The 16,817-nt window shown below is 40.0% G+C and overlaps 1 protein-coding gene across 1 annotated transcript in view; it reads left to right on the top strand.

Moving 5' to 3' along the window:
• Positions 1–16,817, top strand: part of LOC136859080 (uncharacterized) — a 357,013-nt gene that overhangs the window by 300,738 nt on the left and 39,458 nt on the right. Inside the window, exon 18 of the mRNA XM_067138671.2 lies at positions 12,414–12,518. Within this exon, the coding sequence (XP_066994772.2) occupies positions 12,414–12,518 (105 nt within the window). The remainder of the gene's footprint in view (positions 1–12,413; positions 12,519–16,817) is intronic.

Here is a 16,817-nt window from a genome sequence, read left to right as displayed (position 1 = left end):
CACGTTCCTTTCCATATCGTTTCCCACATAGATGATTATCTTATCAAATAATTCTGAATCAGCGTCAGCGCTATCCTTTCTCGGTCTGTACACTCCAAAGACATTAAGTTTCCTATTATCTTTAGAGATGATCCTTACACCTAGAATATCATGTTTGTCATCTTTAACATTTTTGTAGCTTACAAATTCTTCTTTCACCAGAATGGATACTCCCCCTCCTGCCATTCCTATGCTATTTCTACGATACACACTCCAGTTCCGTGAGAATATTTCTGCATCCATTATATCTTTTCTCAGCCATGATTCAACTCCTATTACAATATCTGGTAAGTATACATCTATTGAATGAAAATCCACAGCCTGTTCCAGTCATCTGACAGGGTCAGGAATGGAATGAATGAACCTCCCATCTAGCGGCGAGGATAGGAATTGTGCCGGCTGGGAGGCAATGATTAATGGAAAACGAGGAATTGAAATTTTATTGGAGAGTGTTACTGGAAAGAAATATGACAGGGAAAACCGGCGTACCCAGAGAAGAACCTGTCCCACCTCCGCATTGTCCAGCACAAATCTCACGTGGAGTGACCGGGATTTGAACCATGGTAACCAGCAGTGAGAGGGCGACGCGCTGCCGTCTGAGCCACGGAGGCTCTACAAAATAGCTTGTTTGCTTTCTTCTAATACTAGAATTAAGACCATTGCTTTTACAAACTATTGGAAAGGAAATTCCGGACAGGCCACTGTAGTATATTTGCGGACCTTTACAAAACACGGTCGGGCAGCATAATAGGTAGGGGTGGGGAAGGTATTTGAAGGGACTGTCATTAAGGAATTTCCAGATAATGTGTGAATGGACAGATACCAATTGCCAGAAAGAAGCAGTAGGAAAAGTGACAACTTAAACCTCAGCTCATGTGTGGTTATTATTCAGAAGACAGTATATATTCACTATTCACATTCAGTGTTTGTGAACTTCAGTTACAAATATGGCTTATGAACCGAAGCAAAGAAAACTTAGTAAAAGTTTTGGATTTTAACGAAACTGTTATGGTAAGGTGACATTCAAAGTAATAAACTTCATGGTTAGGTTCCATATTGAGTTAAGACTATACTTAAAATAAATACAAAATTTTTTAAGTATTGAGAAGGTGGAAAATTTTGTAAGAATTTCGTGTTTATTTTAAGTAAGGTGACAGAAAAAAAAAAAGTTTTGTAAGAAATGCAGAAAATCGTTCAGTTATACGGAAAGTACAAATAGTCTTCAATATCATCCCGTACATCCTTCCCAAAGTATACCAACATGTATCAATGTCACTACTAGTTCATCTTCTCAGTCAACGTTCGAGCACCTAATAGTGAAGACTGTGTCTTCTAATAAGGAAACTAAAATTAAGAATAAACTAGTGAAGTGGATTTCCATATCTAACTGTAGCTACTTGGGGGTTACAGCTCACTGGATTGATTCAAATCAAGAATATCTTAATTCAATGAATATTGAATTTTCATGACCGCATTGTAATCGAAACAGACTTTCAACATATTAGGCCGTGTTACGTACATGTAGTACATGTTGAAGAGATGTTAAGTACAGAACAAAAATGGCCAGCCGGACACCAGTGGGATCCGAACCCACAACCTCCCGATCTTAATTCAACATTACAAGAAGATCATGTTTCAGAACCCACAATGCCGCTAACTGTACAGAAGAGTTTAAAGATGTAGTTTGTGTATTGTTGCTCTTTGCACTGACAATGCTAGAGACATCCTTCTACGAGTTGAAAGAGTGAACTAAGACTATTTTCAGTGTGCAGCCCACACTCTACAATTAAGTTTAAATGAAGGCTAAAAGGGGTATTATAGATGTCATATCGACCCACTCTTCAAATGTCAAACCTCTAACAGCACTTGAATAGGAGGTAATAGGAAACATGATAGTGTGCCTTTAGCCATGCTTAGAAATATCAGACCTACTTAATGGTAGCAAATACCGTATTTACGCAAATAATACCCGCACATATATTTAAAAAATTGAGGCACGAAATTGAGGTGCTTGCTATTTTTTTCAAAATCAGCCTCCCTAAAGTTAGTGCGGGGATTGTTCACGTAAATATGGTATATGACAGGTAGCGTTGTATTGCCTGAAGTAACACGCTTGAAATTATCTTTACCTTGCTCCGATGCCGAGCCTGGGTACATAGCTAGATTTAAAAGGACTCTTGTAGAAGATTTAATGGCTAGGATAAATGATCGGTGTAATTTGAAGACATACCAAGAAGCTACTGCTCTTGATCCTACATTTAAATAGATGTATTGAAAAAAAGGACCAGAAATCCATGTGGAAATGAATTTCGGAGAGAGACGTGGACGGAGTACAATTTCCAATAAAACCATGCAGCAAGAAGAGAAAACTGAATTTTGAAACTGTCGAAGACAAACAAGATTCTGGTCATGCCATTATGGTTTCAAGTTTGACACCACTTATGGTGGAGATGGCACTCGACAAGTCGTTGCTGGAACTAGATGACTTCACAGACCCTCTGCAGTGGTAGGAAATACATTCAGTCCAGCTTCCACATCTTGCACGCTTAGCGGAAAAATTGCTGCATTCCAGCTACTTCAGTTCCTTGTGAGGGAGTGTTTAGTGATGCTGGAAATATTGTTAATAAGGGAAGGACGTCCCTTTGTTCTGTTTATGTCAATGTACTAACAATTTTGAAGTCCTGGAGCAAAGAGGTGTGACTGTAATTGTCAACTTCACAGTTTCAAACTTTTGTACCATTAAATCATCAATATTGACATACATTCAAAATATCAACGTACCTTTTTTTAAATTTTTGATTACCAGTACTTACATGGCACCAATACAATTAAAATTTAAAATAAAAACATGTCTTCGTTATAGCATATCGAATTATAAATATATATTATGCTGGATGGTTTTCTCAAACTTATAGGTGTGAAACCAATTGAAATGTGATTAATTGGCCGATTAATCGATTAAAGTAATTCGGTTAACCAATCAAAATTTTTAATCAATGGACAGCTCTGGTAGTGTTCAGTGTTGACTAATAAGTGCTGTTATATGGTAAAGGGAGAGAGAGATGAATGAGATGAGGAAATGGGTAAAAGGAAGAGTTATCTGATATTAAGACTGGGTGCAGTTGATCTCCAACTTCAGAATCTCTGTGGGCAAGAGAGTGGAAAGATGGTAATGGATGTTTAAGGAATTGAACTGTGCAACAATCATCAAATGTGGTTTGATAGAGGCAGGTTTGGATGGGAACCAGAAGATTTATGTTATGGGTTTTGCAGGTACTGTGGCGACGACATGTTCATTTGGCTAGAGTATTGGTGGTTAAGCCAATGTAGAAAGCTGGGTAGAGCCTGCATTGAAGCTGATAGATGTGGGATGAAATGCTGTCATGGCTACCTTGTATGGGTTAAGACTTGGTAGTACCGGGCGAGTTGTCCGCGCGGTTAGGAGCGCGCAGCTCTGAGCTTGCATCCGGGATATAGTGGGTTCGAACCCCACTGTCGGCAGTCATGAAGATGGTTTTCTGTGGTTTCCCATTTTCACACCAGGCAAATGCTGGGACTGTACCTTAATTAAGGCCACAGCCGTTTCCTTCCCATTCCTAGACCTTTCCTGTCCCATCATCGCCATAAGACCTATCTGTATCTGTGCTATGTAATAGCAAAAAAAAAAAACTTGGTAGTAGTGCTGCGGGTGAAAATGGTTCTGTATATTTATATACAGCCAGTCTTAGAGCAGTTGTGCTCACTGGCGGGAGAACCAGAAGAGGGTGAGGATTGGTATTGTTCATAGAGAGTGAGGATGTTTTCGAGGTCTGGTGGGCACCTGAATGTGATTGTGGGGCTTTTTAGACAATGATCTTGGGTTTGAGGTGAGCATAAGGAAAGAGTTGAATGCCTTTTTCTTTTTTAGACCAGGATGTGTGGTTATAAAGAGTACTACGTTTGGTTGTTTGGGGAGTCTGTGGACATATTTTATGGCTTCGGGAAACCTGGTAACCTGGTGGTTACTTGGGTTGGGTAACCCATAACAGTAAAAATCATCAGGTTTTTTTAGGAGGCACATAAATGTGTGAACACAGTTGGTGGTAACTTTCCACATTTTCTGACATATTTGTAGTTCGGAAGTTATAACTTTGGGCGCTTTCTGCCGCTACACTGGTTTGAAGGCAAGGCATGGCCTTGAGATCACCAATCACAGCTGTGGATCCTACATGCTGTTGACACGTGATTGATAGCCTCAAGGCTATGCCTTGCTCTCAAATCATTGTAGCAGCGGGAAAAGCCCAAAGTTATTCTATTTGAACTGTAGTGTATGTCTATCCCTTAGTCCCACTCCCCGATATGGGGTCGGGGATAAGGTGAGATGAAATTACATGGCATGTTTTTTATGACTGGATGCCCTCCCTAATGCCAACCTCAGTTGAGGAGCTAAAGAAGATGAAATAATGGTGAATGAAATTGTGTAAGGAGGTGGAAGGAATTGGTTGTGACCTATGAATAGGAAATATCCTTTGCCTGAAAGTGAAAATGGGAAACCAGAGAAAACCATTCTCAGGACAGCCAACATTGGAGTTTGAACTCACTTTGTGGAACTTGGTTCCATAGCCTTTGCTTGTTAACACATGCAGCCACTCCACTCAGTACCTTCTGAACTATATTATAGTGCTTTAAATAGGTGCGGACATAACAAACTGCTTCATAAGTATCAAGTGTTTTGTATAAGATATTCTGTGTTTATAGAGCCATTGATTTATTAACATCAGTTTTTCACAATCTCTTCTCATGCATGGTTCTTCTCTGAACATTGATTTCACAATAAAGCTGTTTCCTTCGGTCAGTGAAAATATTAGATCTGGCCATTGGATCGGAAGATGACATCAGTGCAATGAGTAGAAAATTGGATAGTGACAACTACACCATTCTTAGATAGAAAATATTGCGTGACAGACTGCATTTGTTTACAGTGCATATAATAAGCATATACAAAAAATTAATATAATAGAACATGCACTTTTGGATAGGGATATGAACTCTCCTTCATTAAGACAATGATGATCCTATAGGTTCGGAAACCTTGCTTCTCTTCTGGTGTACAGAATACATGCAGTAGGATGGGGGTCAGGATATTATGTTTTTCCTTTAATTTCCATTAGATTGTGGAGAAAGTTGAACATTTACCTATTCCATTAGAGATTACACTTTACGAATGACCTAGCTTAGAACCAACAGGATAATTGTTGAAAATGGTTTTACTTCAGACAGCTAATATAAGGATGGTTTTGTAAGTGATGGCAACTCTAGTTATATCTTCCAATAAAGCAGCAGCAATGTAAATCCACTTCATTTCAAAGATACAGGAATGTGCTTCTCAATGCTAGAATCAAAGTGGATCGAAGTACAGAGCTAGTGGCAAGGAGCATTTGAATGGCAAATAAAAATCATTACAGTATTTTATCAATGGGCAAGATGAACACAAATCTTGCACATCTGTAAGGCCTGTTGTAAAATTCACAATGCTGTCACCACAGAAATACCCTTAAAATTTGAAACACTGTCAGTATTCTGTTAAACTCTTTTTGATAATGGTCACAGATACTTTTGTGCAGCGGGATGTAGGACGTCCATTCTGTGACAGTTCAGCAGTTGTTACACATGTATGTTTGAAGGCCTAAACAGTTTGATAAGGCAAAGCTCCATCACCCTACACTTCTCTGAGCTCTGTATGACACTGATGTGAATTTCTGCCTCAAGGAAATGCTGTTTTCATATTATTGCTATTCAACTTTCATCCATCTTGAAGAATGGCCAGTACCACAGTAACTTTTGTGTGTGTTGTTAACAAGACACCAGTCCACACAAACGCCATCTGATGGTGGCACAGGTTTTTAAACATATACACTGAGTTGTATAGTGAGAGAAACATGAATAGAAACTCATAATAGGATGAACACAATAACAAATCTGTGTAGGAAGAGGGAACATATAAATAGGAGACAAGGATAAACATGAAAACACAAAAGGACAAGGAAAATCTCCACATCTTCATATGCTACCCTGTTAAAATTCACCATGCTCCCACATTATTGGAAGACAAATGGAGTTGCTAGGACTTATGAAAGAATCTCCTTATTATGTATGAATGTATTATTACATAGTAGGAACGGTGATGGGCATTAAAAAAATTAAGTACATGCTGTAAGAGTTTAAATAATACCCTTGGGTGCAATTGGTAGTTTAAGTACTTTGTTTAGTTTGTTAGTGAAAATATTGTATGCCACACGAGCTTCTCTTTAAATTTCACACCATTTAATGTTGAATAGAATTTTATGCCTGTCACTTATACCAAATTCTATACTGTACTGCCAAATGATGCGGTAGAGTCTCGATTGTTCAGTATTTCCATAAATCTGAGTTTAAAAATTTGAATTATCAAAAGTACTAAATTTTCAGTTTTCATTGTGTGGTTGCTTTATTTGAGGTGAAAGCTAAACAGAGACTGACCTTGAACACAGTCTGGCAGTTCCCCTACCCCTGCCCCTATCCACTACTCCCTCCTCCTCGCCTACATTGTTCAATGTCCTATAAAGGAATCAGTCAGATCTTTGACTGTATTGTTTGTGCATGTGGTTGTGGTTCATTATGTTTGTTTGACCAGTTGAAGTTTGTTACCGGTAATATTTTGTTGTTGTTCACTATGAGTTCTGACAAAAGTACAAAACACACAAGGAAATGTGTTACCTCAAAAGTGAAGTTCGAAGCATAAAGAAGAATGACAAGTGTAAGACATTTGAAAATCTTGCTGGAGAATAGGGTGTTGGTTAGGTCAGTCAGCAAAACAGAAATAAACTTGAAATATTTTCATCTAATAAATGCTCTGATGAATTTTGACTGAAAGTCATTGAAAGCATCAGAGTATTAAAAAGAAAAGAGTGATTCACTGTACATGTGGTTTATCCAGCAGAGATAAAAGGAAGCCCACTTTCAGGGCCAGTCACCGACTAAGCATCTTGCTTTGCGTAAAGAAAAATCATGCTCCTGGTAAAAAATATATATATATAAAATAACTTGTCCTGACTGACTGATTCATCATCGCCGAGCCGAAACTACTGGACGTAGAGAAATAAAATTTTGGGGATACATTCATATTAACATGTAGGTGCTCGCTAAGGGAGGATTTTTGGATATTTCGTCAATAAGAGGGTGAAAACGGGGTTGAATTTTTAAAATGAGGATATCTATTTCTCAAAAACGTAAAGGTTTAGAGTCATAAAAATTGGTATTTGGAATTTTCTTTGAAAATAAAGAAATACGTATTTTTTTGTTTTCGGAAAATCCCATGAAGGGGGCTGAAAAGGGGGGAAAAAGGGGTTGAACACCTTTTATGAGGAGACTTATATCTCAAAAATTGAAGGTGTTACAGTCATGAAAATTTAAATTTGGAACCTCCTTTAAAAATTAAGAAAAAAGTATTTTTGTTTTTGGAAAATCTAAATAATGGGGGGTGAAAAGGAGGTGAATTTTTAAAATGAGTTTATCTATATCTCAAAACTTTAAAAGTTTGCAGATGTAAAAATTGATATTTAGAATCTCCTTTAAAAATAAGAACACATAGTTTTTTGTTTTCTATAAATCCCAATAGGAGGGGTGAAAATTGTGAATAAGGGGTTGAATGTCTTTAATGAGGATACATATAATTCAGAAACTGAAGATATTACAGACCTAAAAATTAGTATATGGCTCCTTTAGAAATAAACATTTTTTTGTTTTGTTTTTGGAAAATCTAATTAATGGAGGTTAAACAGGAGTGACAAATTGGGGTGAATTTTTAGAAAGACTATATCTACAATATATGTTAGAAATGTAAAATCTTACAGACGTAAAAACTGGTATTTGGAATTTTTCTGTTAAAGTAAAGAAACAGGTATTCTCGGAAAATCCAATGAAGGGAGGGGGGAGGTGAAAAAATTGAAAAATTAATTGTATTAATTGTATGAGGATACTTAAATCTAATAAAAACTAAAATTGTTACAGACGTGAAAATTTGTATTTAGATCTTCTTTAAAAATAAAACAACGCTTTTTGGAGGGGTGGGGGGTAATTATCTTTGGGGGCGGGTGTGAAAAGGAGTTGGATTCGTTTCATGAGGACACATATCTCAAAACTGAAGATAATTGGTATTTAGAAGATCCTTTACTATTAAAGAAACAAATATTTTTTGCCGGAAAATTCACTTAAGAGGGGGGAGTGTGAAAGTAAGTGAAAAAAGTTAATTACTTTTATGGGGATACTTATATCTTAAAACTGAAGGTACCACACGTGAACATTGGTATTTGGATTCTCCTTTAAACATAAAGAAACACACCTTTTTTGGGGGGAGGGGGGATAAATCAACCACTGTGACGTGAAAATAGAGATGAGACTAATTGATTTTACTGTTCATAATGTACTTATAAGGAGCCTCCGTGGCTCAGGCGGCCTCACGCCGGCCTCTCACCAGTGGGTTCCGTGGTTCAAATCCCAGTCACTCCATGTGAGATTTGTGCTGGACAAAGCGGAGGCGGGACAGGTCTTTCTTCCCATACTCCGGTTTTCCCCATCATCATTCATTCCAGCAACATTCTCCAATATCATTTCATTTCATTTGTCATTCATTAATCATTGCCCCAGAGGAGTGCGACAGGCTTCGGCAGCCGGCACAATTCCTATCCTTACCTTTAGCTGAGGGCTTTATTCATTCCATTCCTGACCCGGTTGAATGGCTAGAAATGGGCTGTGGATTTACAATGTACTTATTCAGATCATAAACCGATCAACCGATCATTTTTAATCTTTCCCGGGTTCATTTTCAAGAGCCATCTTTTCCTGTGGAGAATCTTCTTAGATTACAGCAGATTCTTCTGGCATAGAAATAAAAATGTAAACACATGAAATAAACTATAGTAATGAGATTGACCGTTCAATTGCTCACCTCTATAATAAGGTCAATAATGCACAGGAGTATGTCATTCGTATCGCCAGAAATCCTGCGCACTTGACTACGGGCAACAATGGTGCTGGTCATATTGTCATCAATGACAATGGCAGCAGATGTAATTTACCGCCAAGTAGCGGTCTTTCATCTTGCTGTGGGGTCCAGAACATCAATAATAATAATAATAATAATAATAATAATAACCTAAATTCAACTAATTTCACCCACCATAATAATAATAATAATAATATTCTGGACCGTCGTCAAAATGTGCGGACCGCGCTGGAAACGGGTCCTGGACGGGTAATGACTACGAATGCAGTCAGGCCGCGGGTTCACTACCGCCAAGGCACCCACGACGACACTACCTCGGATCTCCTCAAGGATTTGATCCACATTAAAAATGCTTATAGGAAAAGATGGCAAAGATTTAGGGACCCAAGTGACCGGGTGGAATACCTGGACCTAGCCCGGGAAGAACGAAATCGATTGCTGGAAAGAAAGATTGAAAAATGGGAGGAACGTTGCCATAATCTCTCAGAAAACGAGTCAGATCGCGAATTTCGGGGGAATCTCTCAGAAAACGGGTCATATCACGAATATCGGCGGATTGTATATGAAACGTTAAGCATTCAATTATAAATTTCATTATAATACCGTAGCGAAGCACGGGTATCTTGCTAGTATATATATATATAAAAGAAGAAATGTCTTACAGCTCTGGCTGCATCCAACGGTTAATGAAATCATAAGCTTAAACTTGTTATCAGAAAGTCTGCTAGTATTTCAACACGTTACCATGGCAGCACTGCCTATCATCTACACACATGCTATAATAATCTTCTATTGCTTATAGAAGAGACTGTAGCAACCGGCACAGGAAATATTCAAGAATTGGACTTTTAATGATTGTATACCACAGGTGAAGTATTTTCAGAATGAGAAAGGTTTCCTATGAAAAGCAAGTTTAACACTGGACAGTGCGGGTTCACATCCAAGTGAAGATGAACCACAGAGTCATGGTATCCATGCCTTATTTTTGCCACCTATCATCACTAGTTTAGTTCAGCCTGTGGATATGGGAGTTGTGGAATGCCTGAAGAAAATGTATTGGTGCCAGTTGCTGGCTATAACCTTCTTAAAAGACTTCCATGTCATGAAAGCGCCAATGAGACGGACATTGTGGTATGATAAAAGGTGGTGAACAACTGGAAATTATTGGGTCAATGCATACGTTCTTACGGTGTCTTTTTTTTTACTATTTGCTTTACGTCGCACTGACATGGATGTCTTATGGCGATGATGGGATAGAAAAGGCCTCTGAGTGAGAGGGAAGCGGCCTTGGCCTTAATTAAAGTACAGCCTGGTGTGAAAATGGGAAACCATATTCAGGGCTGACGACAGTGGGGTTTGAACCCACTATCTTGCAGATGCAAGCTCACAGCTGCGCGACCCTAACTGCACGGCCAACTCGCCCGGTCGGTATTCTTTTGGGTTGCAACAATGTGGCATGAAGGGATTGCTTATTGTTATTCCATTGTTTTAACTGAGTTTGGAGTGTCTGTGTTGTGAAACACAGGCTTTCTTCATTGTGAACATATTATTTGTGTATATTTCAGACAAACAGATATGGAATGTCAAGTTGAGAAAAGTGAGCATTTCTGACACATTTTACTCTTTGAGTTTATAACCGAGGATCCAGTGCAGCAGGAGTTGTGAGAACAGTTTGTGAAGTGTATGGGAATGAAGCAATTGCTGAAAGAACTGCATAGAAATGGTTTTCCCACTTTCGAGCAGGATGGTTTGACTTGTGTGATGATCCACGTTCTGGAAGACCTTCAGATTTTGACGAAAATCGCTTGAATGAGTTGTTTCATGAGAATCCTTGTCAAACAACGTGGGAAATGGCACAAGTTTTTTAATGTAATTGGTCAACTATTGTACCCCATTTGCATTCGATGGGTGAGATACAGAAACAAAAGACAAAGACAACAACCAGTCTTTTTTCTCCATGATAATGCTCATCCACATACAGCGCAATGGACCAAAGGCGTTATTGCCGAACTTGGCTGAGAATATCTTCCTCATCCTCCGTATATCCCTGACCTATGTCCCCTCAGATTTTCATCTTTTCCTCTCTCTTTCTAACCACATTCAGGGACAAGTGTTTCCTGATAAAGCTTCTCTTGACCAATGGCTGGCTAATGGATTTCTTCCGGTCAAAACCAAAACAGTTCTACAGGCGAGGTATTCAACTGCTATCTGAATGTTGGCAGAAGGTCATAGAGAGTGGAGGTGAATATATCACTGATGACGTGAGTTACAGTGCATGACAGTGACAGTAAAATAAAATAATATAATATAAAATATAAGAACTGCACGAACTTATGCATTGACCAAATACATAGATATGATGAGTGCACCAACAAAATGTGAAAGTGATGAGGATGTGACAGATACTGTACCACTGATGTGTGGAGTGCACACTGTACTAGAGGAAGGTATGCACATCATCAAACAACAGCGCAAGGTGAACCTGACGGATAACCTGTTGTATAGACTGTAGTGTAACATTGCTGCTTGGGAATGGTGCAGTTCATTAAAACAGAAGACTCTTGACATTTTTTTAAATGTAATGAAGTATGTGTTTATTTCATCACTACTGGAATAGGTCCCACATTATTTAGCTAGAGTTTTTTTATTTTCAAAGGACACTTGACAATTTTTTTAAGCAATCTTTATGTTTTTGTTTTCTAAATTACTGTGCTGTCATGTTTAACTAAGTTAATTTTTTTTTTTGTGAACACAGGCTTTTTCATGTAATTTCATAAGTCCAAATTTGTTGATAGTTCGAGGTAGTCTTGGTCCTGTCCATCTCAAATTATTGAGACTCTACTGTACTTGAATCATTGTTAACTTTTACAAGAGCAAGTTAACTGCGCAGTTCAGGTCATGCAGCTGTGTGCTTGCATTTGAGAGAGGGTGGGTTCAAATCCCACTGTCAGCAGACCTAAAGATGGTTTTCCATGCTTTCCTATTTTCACACTGTGTAATGCTGGGGCTGCACCTTAGCTGAAGCCACATCTGCTCCTTCCCAAACCTAACTAATTTCCATCCTTGTCACAACAACAAAAAAAAAATTTGATGTTTTAATGCAACATTAAACCACTAGCAAAAAATAATAATAATAATAACTTTTCTTCACTATCTACGGTTCACTTTTGGAACATTTTTTGCTTTTAATTAATTAACTATAACTTTACAGGCAAATGATGATATTCTGGACCAAATAACCGTGTTCCAGTTTTGCCACAGAGGATTACTATGCATTATTTATATAGCAGCATAGTTGAAAGTTAATGTTCCTAGCAGCGTTTGTAAAATGAAGACTTTTTTTCTTGTTTAGAGAGATTTGAAAGAGATGCCTCGAGAATCAAGGCAGTGGATGCGCAAATCAGAGAAAATGACTTCTCCACCTGCTCACATGTATCCCATCGCATCCATTAATAAGGTAAGTTTTTTCAGTTATATATTATATGAATGTATTATATTATATGAATGGTTCATGGTGTGGATTACTGTAGTCACGTCCTAGTTCATGAACCATGGGCAACGGCTGAGTGATGTAGTAAGTGGTTCTGAGAATCGGGATACCAGTTGCTATGGAATAGCAGTGGACATCTCAAACATATTTTGAGTCATGGCCCTCCTTGTGCTCAGGCGGCTAAGACTATACAATCCACCGGGGTACCTAACCCGTTAGAAGAGAGATCCTCACTTGGACTATGTGTAAGTAGGGTAGCATCCTGCTTCATAAATTTACCGCGAACAGAACATTTTAAGCAAGCCTCGGACGTAGGGGAGTAACAAAGTCACACTCTCATTTGACAGGCGAGGGACTCCTTGGAAACAACTTGGCAAACAAAATGGAATTCAATGGGGAGCTATCAATATTAATGGGGCGTATGGATGAAAGAAAGTAGAACTGGCTGAGTCGGCAAAGAGGATGCTTCTGGGTGTACTAGGAGTAAGTGATATTCGGGTAAGAGGAGATAACAAGGAAGAGATAGGAAATTGTGAAGTGTACTTGACGGGTGTTAAAAAGGGAAGGGCAGAGTGTGGGGTTGGACTGTTTATCAGGAATACTATTGCACGCAACATAGTTTCTGTTAGGCATGTGAATGAACGAATGATGTGGGTGTATTTGGCAGTTGGAGGAATTAGGATGAGAATTGTCTCAGTGTATTCATCATGTAAGGGTGCAGATGAGGATGAAGTTGACAAGTTTTATGAAGCATTGAGTGACATTGTAGTCAGGGTCAACAGCAAGGATAGGATAGTGCTAATGGGCGACTTCAATGCGAGAGTTGGAAATAGAACTGAAGAATACGAAAGGGTGATTGGTAAATGTGGGGAAGATATGGAAGCTAATGGGAATGGCAAACATTTGCTGTACAAAGCATTTGCTGTACTTCTGTGCTAGTATGGGTTTAGCAGTTACAAATACATTCTTCAAGCATAAGGCTATTCACCGCTACACATGGGAGACTAGGGTTACCAGATCCATAATAGACTATATCTTAACCAACTTTGATTTCAGGAAGTCTGTTAGGACTGTACGGGTTTTCCACGGATTTTTCGATGATACAGACCACTATCTGATTTGTAGTGAACTAGGTATCTCTCGACCTAGGGTAGAGAAAGTGAAATCTGTTTGCAAACAAATAAGGGTAGAAAATCTCCACAACGAGGAAATTAGACAAAAGTATATGGATATGATTAGTGAGAAGTTTCAAACAGTAGACAGCAAGCAGGTTCAGGATATAGAAAGAGAATAGGTGGCATACAGGGATGCTGTAGTACAAAAAACAAGGGAATGCCTAGGAACAGCTGCATGTAGAGATGGGAAAAGACAAACATCTTGGTGGAATGATGAAGTGAGAGCAGCTTGTAAACATAAAAATAAGGCTTATCAGAAATGGCTCCAAACAAGGGCTGAGGCAGACAGGGCTTTGTACGTAGATGAAAGAAACAGAGCGAAACAAATAGTTGTTAAATCCAAAAAGAAGTCGTAGGAAGATTTTGGTAATAACCTGGGAAGGATAGGTCAAGCAGCAGGGAAACCTTTCTGGACAGTAATAAAGAATCTTAGGAAGGGAGGGAAAAAGGAAATGAACAGTGTTTTGAGTAATTCAGACGAACTCATAATAGATCCCAGGGAATCATTGGAGAGGTGGAGGGAATATTTTGAACATCTTCTCAACGTAAAAGGAAATCTTTCTGGTGGTGTTGCGAATAGCCGAGCTCATGGGAAGGAGGAAAATGATGTTGGTGTAATTACGCTTGAGGAAGTGGAAAGGAAATTAGCAGGAATAGATGAAATTAGGCCTGAAATTGTGAACTATAGTGGGAAGGCAGGAATGAAATGGCTTCGTAGAGTGGTAAGATTAGCATGGAGTGTTGTTAAGGTACCTTCAGACTGGACAAAAGCAGTAATTGCACCTATCTATAAGCAAGGGAACAGGAAGAATTGCAGCAACTGTCAAGGTATCTCATTGGGTGGTGTGAATAAAAATGAGCACGCACTCTTTACTCGCGAATTTAGAACAGGCACTCGCAATGAGGTGAATAAAAACCGCCTGTCGGAAGCAGTCACTCGCAGCAGACCTGTGACCTTGAGCACACACTCCAGTCGCTCGAGTAGCAGAGTGGGTGCTCCGGATTTCTGGTGAATAAAGATAAAGCAGGCACTCTTTCTGGTAAGCGCCTGCTCATGTTTCCTTGAGCTAACTCAGTAGGTGACTCCAAATGATAGTATCACATTCAATAGCATGGCAGAGGTAATGGTGGTGGTTAATCGGAAAAGAAAATTATATAAACTTCGCAGAGAATCATCTCGTCCGCATCTGTGGTGTAGTGGTAGTGTGATTAGCTGCCACCCCCGGAGGTCCGGGTTCGATTTCCGGCTCTGCCACTAAATCTGAAAAGTGGTACGAGGGCTGGAGGGAGGTTCACTCAGCCTCGGGAGGTCAACTGAGTAGAGATGGGTTCGATTCCTACCTCAGTCATCCTGGAAGTGGTTTTCCAAGGTTTCCCACTTCTCCTCCAGGCAAATGCCGGGATGGTACCTAACTTAAGACCACGGCCGCTTCCTTCCTCCTTCTTTGTGTATCCCTTCCAATCTTCCCATCCCCCACCAAGGCCCCTGTTCAGCATAGCAGGTGAGGCCGCCTGGGCGAGGTACTGGTCATCCTCCCCAGTTGTATCCCCCGACCTAGAGTCTGAAACTCCAGGACACTACCCATGAGGCGGTTGAGGTGGGATCCCTCACTGAGTCCAAGGGAAGAGCTAACCCTGGAGGGTAAGCAGATTAAGAAAGAAAGAAAGAAAGAAGAGAATCATCTCAACTTGATTACAGAGTGTTACAAAGGTCCAGTAAGGAGCATGCTGAAGAGCCTCCGTGGCTCAGACGGCAGCGCGCCGGCATTTCACCTTTGGGTTCCGTGGTTCAAATCTCGGCCACGCCATGTGGGATTTGTGCAGTGGCGTATCCTGGAATCTCCACTGAGGCATGCAACTAGTAACCATGCAGTTAACATAATGTATTAAGTAAATTTCAATTCTACTCACCCTAATTACATGTAGGTGAACTCGAGCCAAACAGTTTTACTGTAAGTTTCTGGATTGAACGTGCGTACACAATTCTTGTTTTCTGTTTTTAAATTTACGAGGGTCCGCCTCTGTAGTGTAGTGGTTAGTGTTTTTAGCTGCCACCCCCGGAGGCCCAGGTTGGATTCCCGGCTCTGCCACGAAATTTGAAAAGTGGTACGAGGGCTAGAACGGGGTCCACTCAACCTCGGGAGGTCAACTTGAGTAGAGGTGGGTTCGATTCCCACCTCAGCCATCCTTGAAGTGATTTTCCATGGTTTCCCACTTCTCCAGGCAAATGCCGGGATGGTACCTAACTTCAGGCCACGGCCGCTTCCTTCCCTCTTCTTTGTCTATTTCTTCCAATCTTCCCATCCCCCGCAAGGCCCCTGTTCAGCATAGCAGGTGAGGCAGCCTGGGCGAGGTACTGGTCATCCTCCCCAGTTGTATCCCCCGACCCAGAGTCTGAAGCTCCAGTACACTGCCCTTGAGGCGGTAGAGGAGGGATCCCTCGCTGAGTCCGAGGGAAAAGCCAACCCTGGAGGGTAAGCAGATTAAGAAGAAGAAGAACTTTAACTATTTGAATCTCTTCATCAGACGAACGGCCAGTAAATGGCTTTTCAAACTGATTTACAATTATATCCGTTTTAGACTGATCCATCGCTAATACCACATGTGCGCAAAATATAATAAAACACCGAAAACACAATGAATTAACTCACTAGTTAGCCACAACTCAAGCACTGGAGGTAAGTCACCCCAGTGGCATTGGTCAATTTCGTCACGTTGGGTTCTCGCTGGGGGGTAATCTGTGGGTCCTGTTCGCTGTAAAGATGCCGACTTTCTCCAAGTTGCTAACAGATGGCAGAGGGTAGCACGGGTATGGGGTGACAAATTCTGACCAAGTTTCAATTGCAGCGACATCGTTCGGAGGGTTTCAGAACTATGTCTGCCACCGAATGCAATTTTAAGATTGAATGCCTTACATCCTTAACTCCTCCATTCGCTGTCTCTTTTTTCCTAGAGTGGAGTAGACAGCGAGACTACACCAGCACCACGCGTAGTCAATCAACGGAACCAGTACAGTTGCGCGGACCTTTTGAACTTCTGAGAGATGAAATCGTTAATATTTGACTTGAAACAACCTAAAATCGTACATCAG

This window comes from Anabrus simplex, chromosome 1 (genome assembly GCF_040414725.1).
Source record: "Anabrus simplex isolate iqAnaSimp1 chromosome 1, ASM4041472v1, whole genome shotgun sequence".
Taxonomy (NCBI): Eukaryota; Metazoa; Arthropoda; class Insecta; order Orthoptera; family Tettigoniidae; genus Anabrus; species Anabrus simplex.
This window is presented reverse-complemented; position numbering and strand designations above follow the sequence as displayed.